At 47.7% G+C, this 15,491-nt stretch overlaps 1 protein-coding gene across 9 annotated transcripts in view; it reads left to right on the top strand.

Moving 5' to 3' along the window:
- NDRG4 (NDRG family member 4) overlaps positions 1 to 15,491 on the top strand; it is a 637,307-nt gene that overhangs the window by 601,773 nt on the left and 20,043 nt on the right. For 5 of the 9 annotated variants that reach the window (XM_069217401.1, XM_069217403.1, XM_069217399.1 and 2 more), the window contains one exon: positions 1,998 to 2,036. The exons of the other annotated variants lie outside the window; for them this stretch is intronic. In XM_069217401.1, the coding sequence (XP_069073502.1) occupies positions 1,998 to 2,036 (39 nt within the window). The remainder of the gene's footprint in view (positions 1 to 1,997; positions 2,037 to 15,491) is intronic. 9 annotated transcript variants of the gene reach the window in all.

The raw sequence follows: 15,491 nt of genomic DNA, 5'->3' as shown, positions 1-15,491 counted from the left end.
GGGCACCTTAGGGGCTGTCCTGACTGGTGGGTGACTCCTCCTTATCTCCCCTGGACTTGCCGCCAAAAGTGGGGGCTGTGTCCAGGGGGTGGGCATCTCCACTAGCTGTAGTGCCCTGGGGCATTGTAACACGAAGCTTGAGCCTTTGAGGCTCACTGCTAGGTGTTACAGTTCCTGCAGGGGGGAGGTGTTAAGCATCTCCACCAAGTGCAGGCTTTGTTTCTGGCCTCAGAGAGCACAAAGGCTCTCACCCCAGGGGGTCAGACACTCGTCTCTCAGCAGCAGGCTGGCACAGACCAGTCAGTCCTGCACTGAAGGATTGGGTAAAATACAGGGGACATCCCTAAGATGCCCTCTTTGTGCATTTTTTAATAAATCCAACACTGGCATCAGTGTGGGTTTATTATTCTGAGAAGTTTGATACCAAACTTCCCAGTATTCAGTGTAGCCATTATGGAGCTGTGGAGTTTGTTTTGACAAACTCCCAGACCATAAACTTAATATGGCCACACTGTACTTAAAATGTCTAAGAATAGACTTAGATACTGTAGGGGCATATCGCTCATGCAGCTATGCCCTCACCTGTGGTATAGGGCACCCTGCCTTAGGGCTGTAAGGCCTGCTAGAGGGTGACTTACCTATGCCACAGGCAGTATTTTGTAGGCATGGCATCCTGAGGGGGATGCCATGTCGACTTTGCCTTTTTCTCCCCACCAACACACACAATCTACAGTGGCAGTGTGCATGTGTTAGGTGAGGGGTCCCTTAGGGTGGCACAACATATGCTGCAGCCCTTAAGGACCTTCCCTGGTCTCAGGGCCCTTGGTACCACTGGTACCTTTTGCAAGGGACTTATCTGTGTGCCAGGGGTGGGCCAATTGTGTAAACAATGGTACATTTTATGTGAAAGAACACTGGTGCTGGGGCCTGGTTAGCAGGGTCCCATCACACCTCACAGTCAAGTCAGCATCAGTATCAGGCAAAAAGTGGGGGGTAACTGCAACGGGGAGCCATTTTCCTACAATCCCTGTCACATTTTCAGCATATTCAAAAGCAATAAACAGGCATCAAATTCATCTTTATAGACATCATTTATATGTAATGCTGAAACATCTGGCATGGATTTGACTCTCCTAGACCTACGCTTGACATCACTGACTGTCCCAATTCCTCCACTTCTGATTAGAGTGAGATCCAGATGTACTCATAAGGAAAGATTTCTTAAAAGTTACTGGCGCTTCTGTTCAAAATTATTCCTCTTTTTTTTATCACTGATTGTTCATCCACTGCTTACATTTCGGGATGATGACTAGCAAAACTATTAGTGCGCAAAGTTTTAGGAACAAGAAGATGGGACTAAACATGGGGATGCTTATGTTTTTCCCCAGTTTTTAAACTGTTCGAAGATCTGCCTTTAGAGTTCATCCGGCTATTAGTCCTGCTTCTGTAGGCAGCAATACAATAAATCCTGTGAGAGAGGAGTCCCACAGGTACTGGTAAGTAACTATTTCCCTACTCAAAGTTATGCCTTACGAGGTAAGGTATTGAAAGCTGTGTCTATTGCACTGAAAACTGTGCTCCTTTCTTTGAAGACTTTTGTCCGGATGTATTTTACTTTAGAAAATTGTAATCCACTCATGCCACCTCCTATCACAAACATATAATCCACATTATCAGTGGTTGACATGTTCATCGCACATCAGTGTTAGAATAGTTGTGTTCTTTCATGTCCCTCTGAGAAAGAGTGTGATTTTCGTTGTGAGACAGTGATAATAGAGATTTTAACAAGAGACATTCCCTACATTTGTGTTTGTAAAAGCAAGAGTGTGCAGTCTGGGTGTCTTCATTTTATCTTCCATTCATGTTTGTCACTCTCTATTTCAGTGTCTCTTGCTTTTGTAGAGGAGGAGAGTTCTGGAGTCATCTGTAAATGAACCATTCTCTTTGTCTCCCGCTCTTCCCTTCCTTGTCTGTCTGTCTGTCTGTCTTTCTCTCAGTTGCATCCATGAAGGATCGGAGGCAGAGCGTAGGAGCAGGTACTCCTTGATGCTTTCATCCCCCACTTGTTCTTCTTCGCACAACCACCTGTAATCAGTACATTCACACAACTGCATCCTTTGGAATGTTGCATGTCTGTCTGTTCCATGTCCTCTTTTTTCCTTATCCATGTGCATTGTTGATGAATGTTCTACGAGATGAGTCTTGATTCTGTTTCTGGGCCATCCCTGGTCAGCAAAGCTCAGAGGCAGGTGAGAAGTATAGTTTCAACAGCTGATGGACCAATTGTCTATGGAGTTACTTATTAGTCGTGTAAGGTGTGCATGTGACATGAATGTTGCTGTCTGTGGGCTATGTGGGTGAATGCTGGGACGCAAGTGACACACCAGGTGGCATGTTAATGAACAGAGCAGTGGACAGGAGGGCGTCTGGGGAATTAGGCACCTAAAGGTCTTCAGTTTCAGCACATTGCCTGGATTCCTGATTGCTTAACCTATCCCAAGAACACACGTTTCTTCATAGGTAGCTGCAGAGAAATGCATGTCCTAGTATATCTTTTTCTGTAACATCAACCTTAAGGCATCTGTTATCACCATACATTTCATAGAGCCCTATTGCTTCCCTGTGTTTTTCTTCTGCATCGCTATACTTTATACCCAGGTAGAGCCAGCCAGTGTATTGTTGTCCTGTTAAAGTGTCCTTTCTCTCAAACCAAATAACAATTTCTTAAATGTGTGACAGGAAATAAGGTATGTCCAAATATGAGATGCACCAGTTTTCTTATATTAGAAAAGTACTTTAAAATTGTATTGCTGCTTAAAGTTGCCTGGTAGTGGTGAACCCTCTGGCTGTTACCTCTGTTTCACATCTGCATGTTTCTCTGCTGATTTATTGTATGTTTGAAGAATAATTCCCAGCATAGTGGTGTGGCTTACAAAGTTCTAGTTGTTCAAAGGAAACCACAATATGTTTTAATATGACCCCTAAGCTTGCCCCTCACACGGCGCAAGTCAGAGACTCCCTAATTAGTGGAAGGGGAATTGCACCCAGTGACATTGTGATCTGTAATGGTAACAGTTCTGTGAGAAACGCCAACCTGTAAGCTGCACCCTGAACTGCATCTCTACCCCTTTTGGTCACTGCCAAGAACAGTGCCCGTCAGAATCTGTCCAAAACTCTTTAGCGCTTTCAGGTATTTTAATACAACACTCATTTTACTTTGAAATAACTTGTGCAATCTTAGAATTTATAAGATGCTATGCCCTTCACATCCTCTTTCTTCTAAAATAGAGCAAAAGAAAAATCTCTAGAAATAATTCCTACTTTAACACAAGCTTTGAATTGTAAATAAGGCCACTACTGTGTTTTCTGTTTTGGCCACTCCTGGTTAGTTACATTATTTTAATCTTGAGTGACAGCCTCAAAAAGAGAGACCATGTCTCTGACAGAACATGAATCTATGTTAGGCACCTATAGTACAATATGTCAGGGGAAGAACTGCAACACTGTGTGCTTGCTCTACCAAAATAAAAAAATGATAGTCCCTAGAATTCAGCTTAGTTAGAATCAATTCTTGCAAGAGTGCTTCCACCTTATGGCCTTCCACTTATTCAGATATTCCAAACGTATCAGTGTTATTACAGTGTGATCTGCCTTCAGTGTCTTCAACCTTTCACACTTCTTTTCCCTCTGAGAGGGAATTAACTTTTAGTTTCATTGCTTACATCTTCAGGTAGTCTTTAGCTTCCATACTTCGCAATTCATTTTTATTAGATACGCAAACATGCTTAGAGTTTATCGTGCCCTCCATCCCTGTGCTCTAATCTTGTTCCACCTTCAAGGCACCCTTATTGGAAGTCTTAGAACATTTCCATCACTCTCCTGTGTGCCTTTTCAATCCCACATGTTTCTCATTTAGAGAGCATATGCCTATTTACTTACCTGTTTTGTTTGTTAGCGCCTGCTTATTTACTTTCTATCTGCTCATCTCAGTGCAATTAAGTGTTAAGATTATCAGCCACAAAATCCAAGCCATTTTCATGCTTGACTGACCTTGTTTTATTAATTAGTTTTGTATGACTGCAAATGTGCCTGCCAGTGTGGGTTGAAGAATATCTGCATGCAGGCTTCCTCAGTTCAACTTCAGTTCAGCTGGGAGAGAACAAGGATCTGGTGAGCCCAATCTTATATATTTTCTGAAAGAGGGAGAGGACCCTTCTGAGCATCCTTAACCGAAAACACTATCCTGTTAGTCTGGGATAAAAAATCAGTGTCAAACATATTCAGTCCATTGATCATTCATGTATGACGTTTCTTCCAATGTCAGCATCAAGATGAATGAATAGAGAAAGTTTCATCTGTATGTACAAAAAGCCAACAAGGGGTTTGCTCTACAGTCACTTCTTCAGGGCCATTAAGGAACCAAAAAATGGCTACTTTAGCAAATATAACATAAAATACAAAGTACATGATTAACCATAGTAATGCAACTATCCACTTTGTCTAATACAGAAACATATTATGACAAAATGTAAAACTGAGTTGTACTACCCTATCTCAGGTTTCAATTTACAAATGTTAGCAACAAGCATGATTAATGGAGAGGAGTATCTTATGATGAAACATTTAATTGGAACAGCTATTGCCTTGCTTTCAGTATCAGATACCTTTGAGTAGACAGTCAGATAAAGATCATTAATGGTTCCCGTAAAATATATTCAATTAGCCATGAATCCAAGTTCCATAAAAACGAGAATTCCAAGTTTTATATTACCATTATTCCCTCATGTCCAAATGTCTGTAAAACCAAGAGAATAGAGGACCCTTCCAATAGCACTTACAATAAAGATAAAATCCCCAATTGTAAATCATAATTTGCTACAGTGAGACCTCACTGTAAAGAATAAAGTATTTCATTCTAAATAGGGGTGGCGTGACACCTTAATGTAAGGTCATGACTTTTTAATTTCATATTATTCAACACTCTAAAACAAGTACAGGCTTCCTGTTGTTTTGACTACTTCATTTGGGATACTGGACTAGTGATTCAAGGAGTTTTGGGCTGCATCATTCAGGATGCTAGACTAGCGAATCAAGGAGTTTTGGAACCTGACTGTGCTGAATAAGTAGGTGGTCAATACCTGTTCTAATGAGTATACCCTTGCACATAGGACCAGACCTACAGTCATACATATCTCATTGTACAAGACGACACTGGGTGATGTGCAGGAGGGAAAATGCAAGAGGCATAGAGTAGTGAGCAGCAGAATGCACAGGTTAATATACAGCAGTAGAGAAAGTGTTTGTGGTCAACAAGAGAGAATTTAGTGGGACACAGCAGCAGATCACAGGTAGATATGCAGGAACGAAGTTGATATTGATGTACCTAACAGAAGACCATGGTGAAGTGCCTCAGAAAAGCACCAGGGATCTACATGATGGATTCCACATATAAAATAGAAAAACGGGCGCCTGCATGAGATTTAAATGAGATGTTGGACTTTTTTTTTTAATGAAGGGTATTTGTTTTTTTTTCTTTGAATGTCACATTTGTTTGGTTCCTTCTTTTTCCATCTCCATGCAGTAAAAAGGCTTTGCAGCAAAATCCTTTGTTGTGAGCAAAATGGGATAGGTGAGATTTGGGGCCATAGAGACTTTATGACCCTGTCCTATTTGTCATTGCACACAAGAAGAGCCTGATTCACGCTGGCCAGCTCTTCAAGAGGACTGAGTTAGTCAGAATGGGTGTAATTCAATGTAGTGGGCGGAGTATATTACCACTGCATGCATCTAAACAATTAATAAACCAATGTTGTAAACCATTGGATTACTATTTGGGAGAATGACTACTCACCTCAAGGAATAATCACAACCCTTGTCAGGGTGAACCCGCAAAGCCAATAAATTAAGCTGAGCTCAATCCCCTGGTAACAATGGAACAGAGCAGTCAGGCTTAATAAAGTGAAAATGCACCTTAGAAAAAAAGAGTCAAATGTAATAAACAAAATTTTAAAAATGCTATACACGGAACCAGAGATATTAATTTGTAAAGTTTTAGGCAGGAATAGCACCAAGTGTAAACGATAATCAGTGGTCGCTGTAGTACGGGTCCTATGAGGTTAGCCATTATATCGCGCAGTTCAAATACACCAACATGATTCATACTAGTCAAATATTTTACCTGCTGATTTAGACCTTTAAGTCTCAATCCACCCTAGGAGTATACTTCTAAAGCCCCAGGACATCAGGTGAGTCCCTTAGAGACTCACATGGTGTCAGGCAGAGGTCAACAGCAAGTTTAATTCTCAACTGGGCATCAAGAAACACCTCTTGTAGCTTATTGTATGCCTGTAGCTTGAACAGTAGGTCAGCCTTATGACTGTTAGAGTCCACTTCTTTGTCCTGTGTACAAGAGGGAGTAGATCCAGGCAACAGGTTAAGTTTTCTGTTCTTCCTCAGGTCCAGCAGTATTCTGGAGAGGGTGCATGGAGATGCCATATTTATGTCTGGCACTAGCTGTGTGAGAATGAATTGTGGTCACGCTATAATCAATTGGATAAAAGATCCCTGGGCTAACCCTACCCACTTTGGCATTTTGAAGTTAGTTAAAGTCTTCAGCCACACTCAACTTGGCTCTGAGGGCTAGGGTTGTGTGTGGGGAGTGTATTATGGTAATTCTTGTGTCTTCCCACCTCTAACTCTAAAATCAGGTTTGAAACAGCCACCATACCCACAATAAACCCAGACAGAAGTCTGGTAGAACAAAAGCACAGGTTGTCAGCAACCAGACAATGGATACACAAGAGCTGTCTGAGCATCCTGTTCCCTTCCTTTCAAGTGTGCCCCAAGCGTTATATGTAAAACTCAGAGACAGAACTCTGGTAGGACAAAGCAGCGCCAATCAATCAAAAAATTTATTAAGCGCGTTACTCTGCCCGGAAGGGTCTCATGACGCTGTGGGGGGAGAGGGTGGGCAAAAAAAAAAAAGAGGGGGGGGGCGATTTACTGTTTAAAAAGCCATGTCTTGAGGTGTTTTCTGAAGGTCAGGAGGTCCTGGGTCTTGCGTAGGTTGGTGGGGAGGGTGTTCCAGGTCTTGGAGGCACGGTAGGAGAAGGATCTGCCTCCCGAGGTGGTGCGTTTGATGCGGTGGACTGTGGTGAGGGTGAGGTCAGCAGAGCGGAGCAGACGAGTGGGAGTGTGGAAGTTCACTCTTTCGTTGAGGTAGGCTGGTCCAGTGTTGTGGAGGGATTTGTGAGCGTGAATGAGGACTTTGAAAATGATCCTTTTGCTGATGGGTAGCCAGTGAAAGGATCTGAGGTGGGCGGAGATGTGTTCATGGCGTGGGAGGTTCAGGATGAGACGTGCGGCTGCGTTCTGGATCCACTGGAGTTTCTGCTGAATCTTGACTGTGGTACCAGCGTAGAGGGCATTTCTAGCAGGCTTTCTAGTCTGCTGATGATGATTGCATGGGTGACGGTCTTCCTGGTTTCTATGGGGATCCATTTGAAGGTCTTTCGCAGCATGCGGAGGGTGTTGAAACAGGAGGAAGTTATAGAGTTGATTTGCTGGGCCATAGAGAGAGATGAGTCTAAGATGATGCAGAGATTGCGTGCATGTGTGGAGGGTGTTGGTCCTAGGGCGTTGGACCACCAGGAGTCATTCCATATTGTCTTGTTGGGGCCGAAGATGATGATTTCGGTTTTGTTGGAGTTGAGTTTGAGGTGGCCTGCTGTCATCCATTTGGCGGTGTCGAGGAGTCCGGCGTGGAGGTTAGTCTTGGCGGTGGTGGGGTTCCTAGTGAGGGAGATGACGAGCTGGGTGTCATCTGCGTAGGATATGATGGTGATTCCGTGAGGGCGGAAGATGTTGGCGAGCGGGGCATGTAAATGTTGAAGAGGGTAGGGCTGAGGGAGGACCCTTGGGGGACCCCGCAGATGATCTGGGTTGCTGGGGATTGGAAGGGAGGGAGGCAAATTTTCTGGGTTCTTTCGGCGAGGAAGGAGGCGAGCCAGTCCAGGGCCTTGTGTCGGATTCCTGCGTCATAGAGGCGTGTACAGAGGATTTGGTGGCAAACAGTGTCGAAGGCTGCGGAGAGGTCCAGGAGGATGAGTGCGACGGTCTTGCCCTTGTCGACTCTGGTTCTGATGTCGTCAGTGCAGGCGATGAGGGCGGTCTCAGTGCTGTGGTTCTTGCAGAATCTAGACTGGGAGGTGTCAAGTGCGTTGTTTTCCTCTAGGAAGTGAGACAGGCGGGCGTTCACTAGCTTCTCAGTGACCTTGGTGGGGAATGGGAGAAGAGAAATGGGGTGGTAGTTCGTGAGGTCATCCAAGTCTGCTTTGGGTTTTTTGAGGAGTGCGGTTTCTTCGGCTTGCTTCCAAGAGTCTGGGAAGGTGGCGGCGTCGAAGAAGCTGTTGATTACGGCGCGAAGCTGAGGAGCGATGATTGGGCTGGCCTTGTTGAAGATGTGGTGGGAGCAGGGGTCTGTGAGAGAGCCTGAGTGGATGGAGTTCATGTTTTTTTTGGTTTCTTCATCGTTGGTAGGGGCCCAGGTGTGCAGTTGGTTGGAGTGGGGGGGGGGGGGGGGTGTTGTTGGTCATGTTGGTGGTGGTGATGGTGGGTGCAGGTGGTGTGAAGCTGTTGTGTATGTCTAAAGTTTTGAGGTGAAAGTGGTTGGAGAGGGAGTTGCAAAGGTTTTGTGTGTGAGTGGAGTCGGTGTTGCAGGATTTGGGCTTGGTGATGGTAAAGAGTTCCTTGCTGTTATGTGAGTTACTATCTATGCGTTCTTTGTAGTAAGCCCTTTTGGTGGTTCGGATGAGTTGGTGATGTTTGCGTATGGTGGTTTTGAGGTTCAAGAAGTTGATCATGGAGGGTTCTTGGTGCCAAACGTTCTCGGTTTTGCGGCATTCACGCTTGGAGGCTTGGAGTTCAGTGGTGAACCAGGGGACGGTCTTGATGTTGCGGGTGGTGTTGTTTCTTCTCAGAGGGGCGAGTGAGTCTGCGCAGGTTGTAATCCATTGTGTGAGGTTGTAGGCAGCGATGTTCGGGTCATTGGTGAAGGGGGGAGTTTGTGTGAGCTTGGCGTTCAGGTGCTCTGTTGGTATCTTGTCCCACATATGGTAGGGTGTGGTGTGTTGTCGGTAGTGGGTGGGGGGTTTCCTGAAGGAGAAGTGGACGCAGTGGTGATCGGTCCTGTGGAGTTCGGTGGTGCGTGTGAAAGTTATGTGGTTGCTGGTGGTAAAAATCGCATCTAGCGTGTTTCCTGCTGAGTGAGTGGGTGAGGTGACCAGTTGTTTGAGTCCTAGGTTCGTGAGGTTGCCTAGCAGGGTTGTGGAGTTGTGGTCGTGGGGGTTCCCCAGGTGAAAGTTGATGTCACCAAGGAGGATGCAGTCTGCGGAGGTGAGGGCATGGGGGCTGATGGTGTCAGGGATGGCGTCACAGAAAGGGGGGCGAGGTCCTGGTGGTCTGTAAATGAGGGTTCCTCTGAGGGTGGTGTTGGCGTTTATGTGAATTAAGAAGTGTAGGTGTTCTGCGCTGTCTAGGGTGTCGTGGGTGTTGGTGGTGATCTTGATGGTGCTTTTATGTATAATGGCGATGCCACCTCCGGGTTTGTTTAGACGGTCTCTACGAGAGATTTTGTAGCCTTCTGGGATGGCTATGGCTGGTTCAGATGAGGGATTCATCCACGTTTCCGTGAGGAAGGCGATGTCAGGGGAGTGTGTTGTGATTAGGTCCCAGAGCTCGATGGCGTGCTTGTGTACGGAGCGGGTGTTTAGGAGTATGCAGTGTTGTTGTGGGGCGTGTTAGAGTTGGTGTGGAGCGTGTTGGTGTTGTTGGTGTTTGTGAGGGTGCTGGAGAAGCGGCATGCATGACATGTGAAAGGTCTGTGTGTGTGCTTGGGGTTGGCTTGGGCACAGGCGGGGTGCAGACCTGGGTTGAGGGCGTGTAGCTTAGTGGAAGAGTAATGCTGCCTTGGGTGGTCGGGGCAGCGAGGGCTAGGGGGACCGGCGCTGGGCACGGTCCAGGCCTAACGGGCGCAGACGGGCTTGGCTCTGGCGTGGCCGCCATTAAGAGGGGGAGGGGGGAGCAGCTGGGTGGTGGGAGGGACGGAACCAATGGGTGCGTGAGGTGGGTGGGGACACAGGGGACGCAGCAGCAGGGACCAGAAGACCGGCGAGAGCCGGATGGGACGGGCGAGCACAGAAAAGGGCGTAAACAACGAAACGGGCTACAAAAGTGGCACAAAGGCTAATAAAAGCAATACAGAAAACAAAAAAACGATTCAGATAAACGAAATAACGAAATGCAACATTCTGATGGATACAACTACCTGTGGATTCCTCACCTTATGAATTCGATCCTTGCGCCAGCATCCGACGGAAAGTCTTCTTCCTAGCTGTCTACGTCGACGAGGACGTCATAATGGCACGGCTCCACATGACTCCATCTGACGTCAACGTGCCAATAAGAGGTCCTCGTCGGCGTACTGACATCAGTTTTTCCTTTTTCCGTGCTTCTACGCCAACGGTTTTTCTTCCTGGCCCGTTGGTAACTGTAACGATTTCTCGAAGTTACAATGTCGCCTCCGAAGAAGTCCGGTTTCAAGCCGTGTAGGGAATGCGGGGGTCGGATGTCAGTGACCGACCCCCATTCGGATTGTATTTGGTGTTTAAGCTCCGAACATGATGTGGAAGGTTGTTCTTCGTGCCAGAGCATGAATCCGAAAGCTCTGAAAGAATGCGAGGTGAAGCTCTTCTTAGCCAAGGCAAATAAGAAGGAACACAAGAAAGTTTCCTCCCATGCTTCTCCCAAAAAACATAAGAAGAGGCGTCATCATGACTCTCAGCGCCGTCATGACTCTCGGCACCGTTCGGAGCGGAGCCGATTGAGGAGTCGTTCGAGGTCTCGTTCATCTCGGCGCCAGAAGACGTGGGAGATGAGTTCTACTGTCACGCCTCAGCCGGAGAGTCCGGTGTTGTCACCGACGCCTTCAGTCTATGAGGTCACTCAAGGTAGTCCTCACTTTTCACCGGCGCAGAGGGATCCTGATGTTCACCAGACATCTGCACAGCAGTACCCGGCTTTCCCGACTCCAGGGACGGATCCGGCCGCATTTTTGAATGCGATGTATGCTGTTTTTCAATCCATGGCCCCTGCTGGTGCACCGGCGGGTCCCACGGGGCCATTGGCATTCAATTTGGGCTCGCCGGCGTCGTACAGGGCTGCTCCATTCATGCCCTTCTGCCCTACGGAGTCTGGTGGTCCGGCGCCGGGGGTCTCCCCTGGCAGGAGTCCTTCGCCTGGGACTGTGGATCCGTCGGCTTCTCATCCGACTCCTTCTCCGCGCCATCCGGCGTCATTGATGGCCTCATTCAGACCGGCTCCATCTCCTTCTGTTCATTCGGCTTCGAGGAGGTCATCTGCCGACTTCGGGCCGGCGCCGGCTCCAACGCCGGTTGAATCTAGGAGCCTTCCTGATCCGGTTCGGGGTCTGAGATCGTCGGCGTCGATGCCGGCTCTGGAAACTCATCTTAGATCTCGAAGAAAGGCATTGAGGCTTCTGGAGGAGGAGGAATACAGAAGGCTTGAGGAAGGTGAGATAGAGCCTTCTGATGACTTCCAGGGGCTTGCCACTGCAAGTGGTTTGGATACTTCCCCGGAGTGGGACATTGCGTCTCCGGGGGAGTTTACTGAGGAGGCCGCCTCATTCCACGCTGTGGTGAGGAAGGCAGCTGATTACCTGGATTTGCCTTTGGCCACGGCAGAAGTAAAGACTAACCTGCTCACAGAGGTTCTTCATCCATCTTCCTCCAGTGCTGACCCTTTGCTGCCTTTTAATGAGGCTTTGACGGAGCCTATTTTAGACCTATGGAAAAAGCCGGTGACATCTCCTGCTGAAAACAGGGCAGTGGCGAGGAGGCATAGAAGTGCCCCAGGAGATCCAGTTTTTCTGTCTCGTCACCCGACTCCGGAGAGCTTGGTGGTTCAGGCATCATGTTCTGCAAAGTCTGCCCCCGGTACATTCCCAGGTGTTCCAACGGACAGAGAATCTAAGAGGATGGAGCAGTCCTCGAAGAAAATTTTCTCCTCTTGCAGCTTGGCTCTAAAAGCTATCAATTCCACCTGTGTGCTAGGCAGATATATCCATGCCCTAATGGACTCTGCTAAGTAGATGGCAAAAGATCTGCCACAGGAAATGCAAAAATCTTTTGGAACCCTTTTCTTGGATGCACAGGCTGCTGCGCAGCAGATTATACAATCTGGCCTGGATACCACGGACTCCATTGCCAGGGCCATGGGAACATCGGTGGCTACGAGAAGGCATGCCTGGTTAAGGTCTTCGGGTTTCTCATCAGATGTACAATCCACTTTAATGGACCTTCCGTTTGATGGGGAAAAGCTGTTTGGGGACAAGGCAGACTCTGCCCTTGAACGGTTTAAGGACTGTCGGGCTACAGCTAAGTTCCTGGGTTTGCAGGCTCCTTCTACTACATCGTACAGACCTTTTCGTAGGTTTCGAGGATTTGTTAGAGGCTCTGCCTTTCGAAGGTCTCAATCTTATGCCCAGCAACCTGCCAATCCGCCCTATTGTGCCTTCAGAGAGCGTGGTAGGGGTAGGGCTAGAGGTCCAGCCCAGCAGCTCTCTTCTTCTTCATCCTCCTCTGGTGGACAACAGCAGAAGCAGCCCTAGTTTTCACCACTTTATCAGTCATACTTTGCCTGTAGGGGGAAGATTTAGTCTCTTTCTAAAGAAATGGAGGTCAATTACAACAGACTCATGGGTGCTAGGCATTGTGGAAAAGGGCTATGCTCTCCCCTTTCAGGAGTTTCCTCCTCCCTTTCCCCCCGTCCCTCCTTTTGTTCAGAAGACCATCTTCTGTTGTTGCAACAGGAGGTTGTCACCATGTTGGCAAAGGGCGCTATAGAGTTGGTGCCATTGCAGGAAAGGGGTCAGGGGTGTTATTCAAGATATTTCCTGATTCCCAAAGTGGACGGTCGGTTGCGGCCGATCGTAGACTTGAGGATTTTGAATTTGTTCCTCAAACAGGAAAAATTCAAAATGCTGACCCTAGCGCAGGTGCTATTGGCGTTGAACGAAGAAGACTGGATGGTGTCTGTCGACTTGCAGGACGCGTACTTTCATGTTCCCATAATCAAGTCGCACAGGAAGTATCTCCATTTTGAGGTCGGATCGCAACATTACCAGTTTGCGGTCCTGCCGTTTGGACTTACTTCAGCACCCCGGGTCTTCACAAAGGTGATGGCAGTTGTTGCAGCACATCTCAGAAAGAGGGAGGTAGCAGTTTTTCCCTACCTGGACGATTAGTTGATCAAAGCCAAGTCTCCAGAGATTGTGTTGTCTCATCTGCGAATGACAACACAGTTGTTCGATCTGGGTTTTTCGGTGAACGTACCCAAATCTCACCTGGAGCCCTCTCAACGCCTCCTGTTCATAGGGGCAGTACTGGACACGACAAAGTTTCGGGCCTACTCCCCGCCTCAGCGGGTTCGGGACATTCAGGCGCTGATTCCGTTGTTTCAAGTTGGAGCGGCAGTTCCTGTCCTCGGGGTCTTACGCCTGCTAGGTCTGTTTGCTTCTTGCATTCTGTTGGTCACTCATGCTCGCTGGCATATCAGGGCTCTTCAGTGGCGCCTCCGCAGACAGTGGTTCCAGCACAAGGGGGATCTCAGGGATTCAATAAAGCTCTCCAGGGACGCTGTAGCAGATCTTCTTTGGTGGGCAGAGGACGGCAACCTTTCCCAAGGAAAGCCGTTTTCACTGCCTCCTCCAGTGGCCACAGTGATTTCAGATGCTTCCACTCTAGGGTGGGGAGCTCATCTGGGGGACCTGGAGATCAAGGGTCATTGGTCTCCAGCGGAACAGATGTTGCATATCAATCTGTTGGAATTGCGGGCGGTACGTTTGGCACTCAAGGCCTTCCTCCCTTCCCTTCGCGGTCAGTCAGTTCAGATCCTGACGGACAACACTACCGCGATGTGGTATATAAACAAGCAGGGAGGAGTGGGGTCGTATCTTCTTTGCCGAGAAGCCCTCCGACTCTGGTCCTGGGCTCAGGACCATCAGATTTGCTTGATGGCAAATCATTTGGCCGGAGTGTTGAATGTACGTGCGGACGTTCTCAGTCGTCACTTCTCATTAGATCACGAGTGGCGTCTCCATCCGGATCGAGTTCTCCACATCTTCGAGATGTGGGGTACTCCTCAGGTGGATTTATTTGCCACTCGGGAGAACGCGCATTGCCCGTTATTCGGCAGCCTCCAGTATCCGATGCAAGGGGCGTTGGGGGACGTGTTTCAGATGTCCTGAAACGGCCAGTTGCTTTACGGGTTTCCCCCCCATTCCCTTGATTCCTCGGGTTTTGAGGAAGGTTCGTCAAGACAGGGCCCAAGTCATATTGGTGGCACCGGACTGGCCGAGAAGGGTATGGTATACAGACCTACTTCAACTCTCTCAGTGCCCTCCGCTCCGTCTCCTGCTCAGGGCAGATCTCCTCTCTCAATCGCAGGGGCAGGTTTTACACCCCCACCTCCAGAGCCTGCACCTTCATGCCTGGAGATTGAACGGGGCAACCTGAGTTCCTTTTCTCTCCCACCGGATGTAGTGGATGTTATGCTATCGTCCAGGCGACACTCCACTAAATCTATTTATGCCGGAAGGTGGGCAAAATTTGTGCTGTGGTGTGGAGAGAACCAAAAAGATCCTTTAAAGGCCCATCTTTCAGATGTACTTTTGTTTGTTCTTAGTTTGGCGAAGAAAGGCTGTGCTATAGCTACAGTTAAGGGTTATTTGGCAGCTCTGTCGGCGTTTCTTTGCCTTCCGGACCAGCCATCTTTGTTCAAGTCTCCGATTGTACATAGGTTCCTTAAGGGTTTGGTGAATAGCTTTCCTCCTACTCCTTTTCACATGCCTCAGTGGGACTTAAATCTTGTTTTAACATTCTTAATGGGTTCGCCTTTTGAGCTAATGCATTCATGTCCATTGAGATATTTAGCTTTCAAGACTGTTTTCTTAATCGCAATTACTTCTGCCAGAAGGATTGTAGAGCTTCAGGCACTTTCCGTAAAGCCTCCTTTTACCATGTTTTTCCCTGATAAAGTGGTTCTAAAAACCAGGGCTGCTTTTCTACCGAAAGTTGTCACCCCTTTTCATATAGGGCAAAATATCACTCTTCCTGCGTTTTACCCTCCTCCCCACCCGTCTAAAGAAGAAGAGAGACTCCATAGGTTGGACCCTAAGAGGGCCCTGAGTTTTTACCTCGAAAGGACTAAGGACTTTCGTTTAGATGAGCAACTGTTTGTTGGATATGCTGGTCAGCAAAAGGGCAGAGCGGTTCAGAAAAGGACACTCTCCAGGTGGGTCATCTTGTGTATCAAGATCTGTTACTCTTTGGCAAAAAAGGTCCCTCCTGGAGGTATCAGGGCCCACTCTACTAGAGCTAAATCTGCATCCTCGGCTCTGGCGAGGGGAGTTCCAT

The sequence above is a fragment of the Pleurodeles waltl genome, chromosome 12, assembly GCF_031143425.1.
Source record: "Pleurodeles waltl isolate 20211129_DDA chromosome 12, aPleWal1.hap1.20221129, whole genome shotgun sequence".
In the NCBI taxonomy this organism is placed as follows: Eukaryota; Metazoa; Chordata; class Amphibia; order Caudata; family Salamandridae; genus Pleurodeles; species Pleurodeles waltl.
This window is presented reverse-complemented; position numbering and strand designations above follow the sequence as displayed.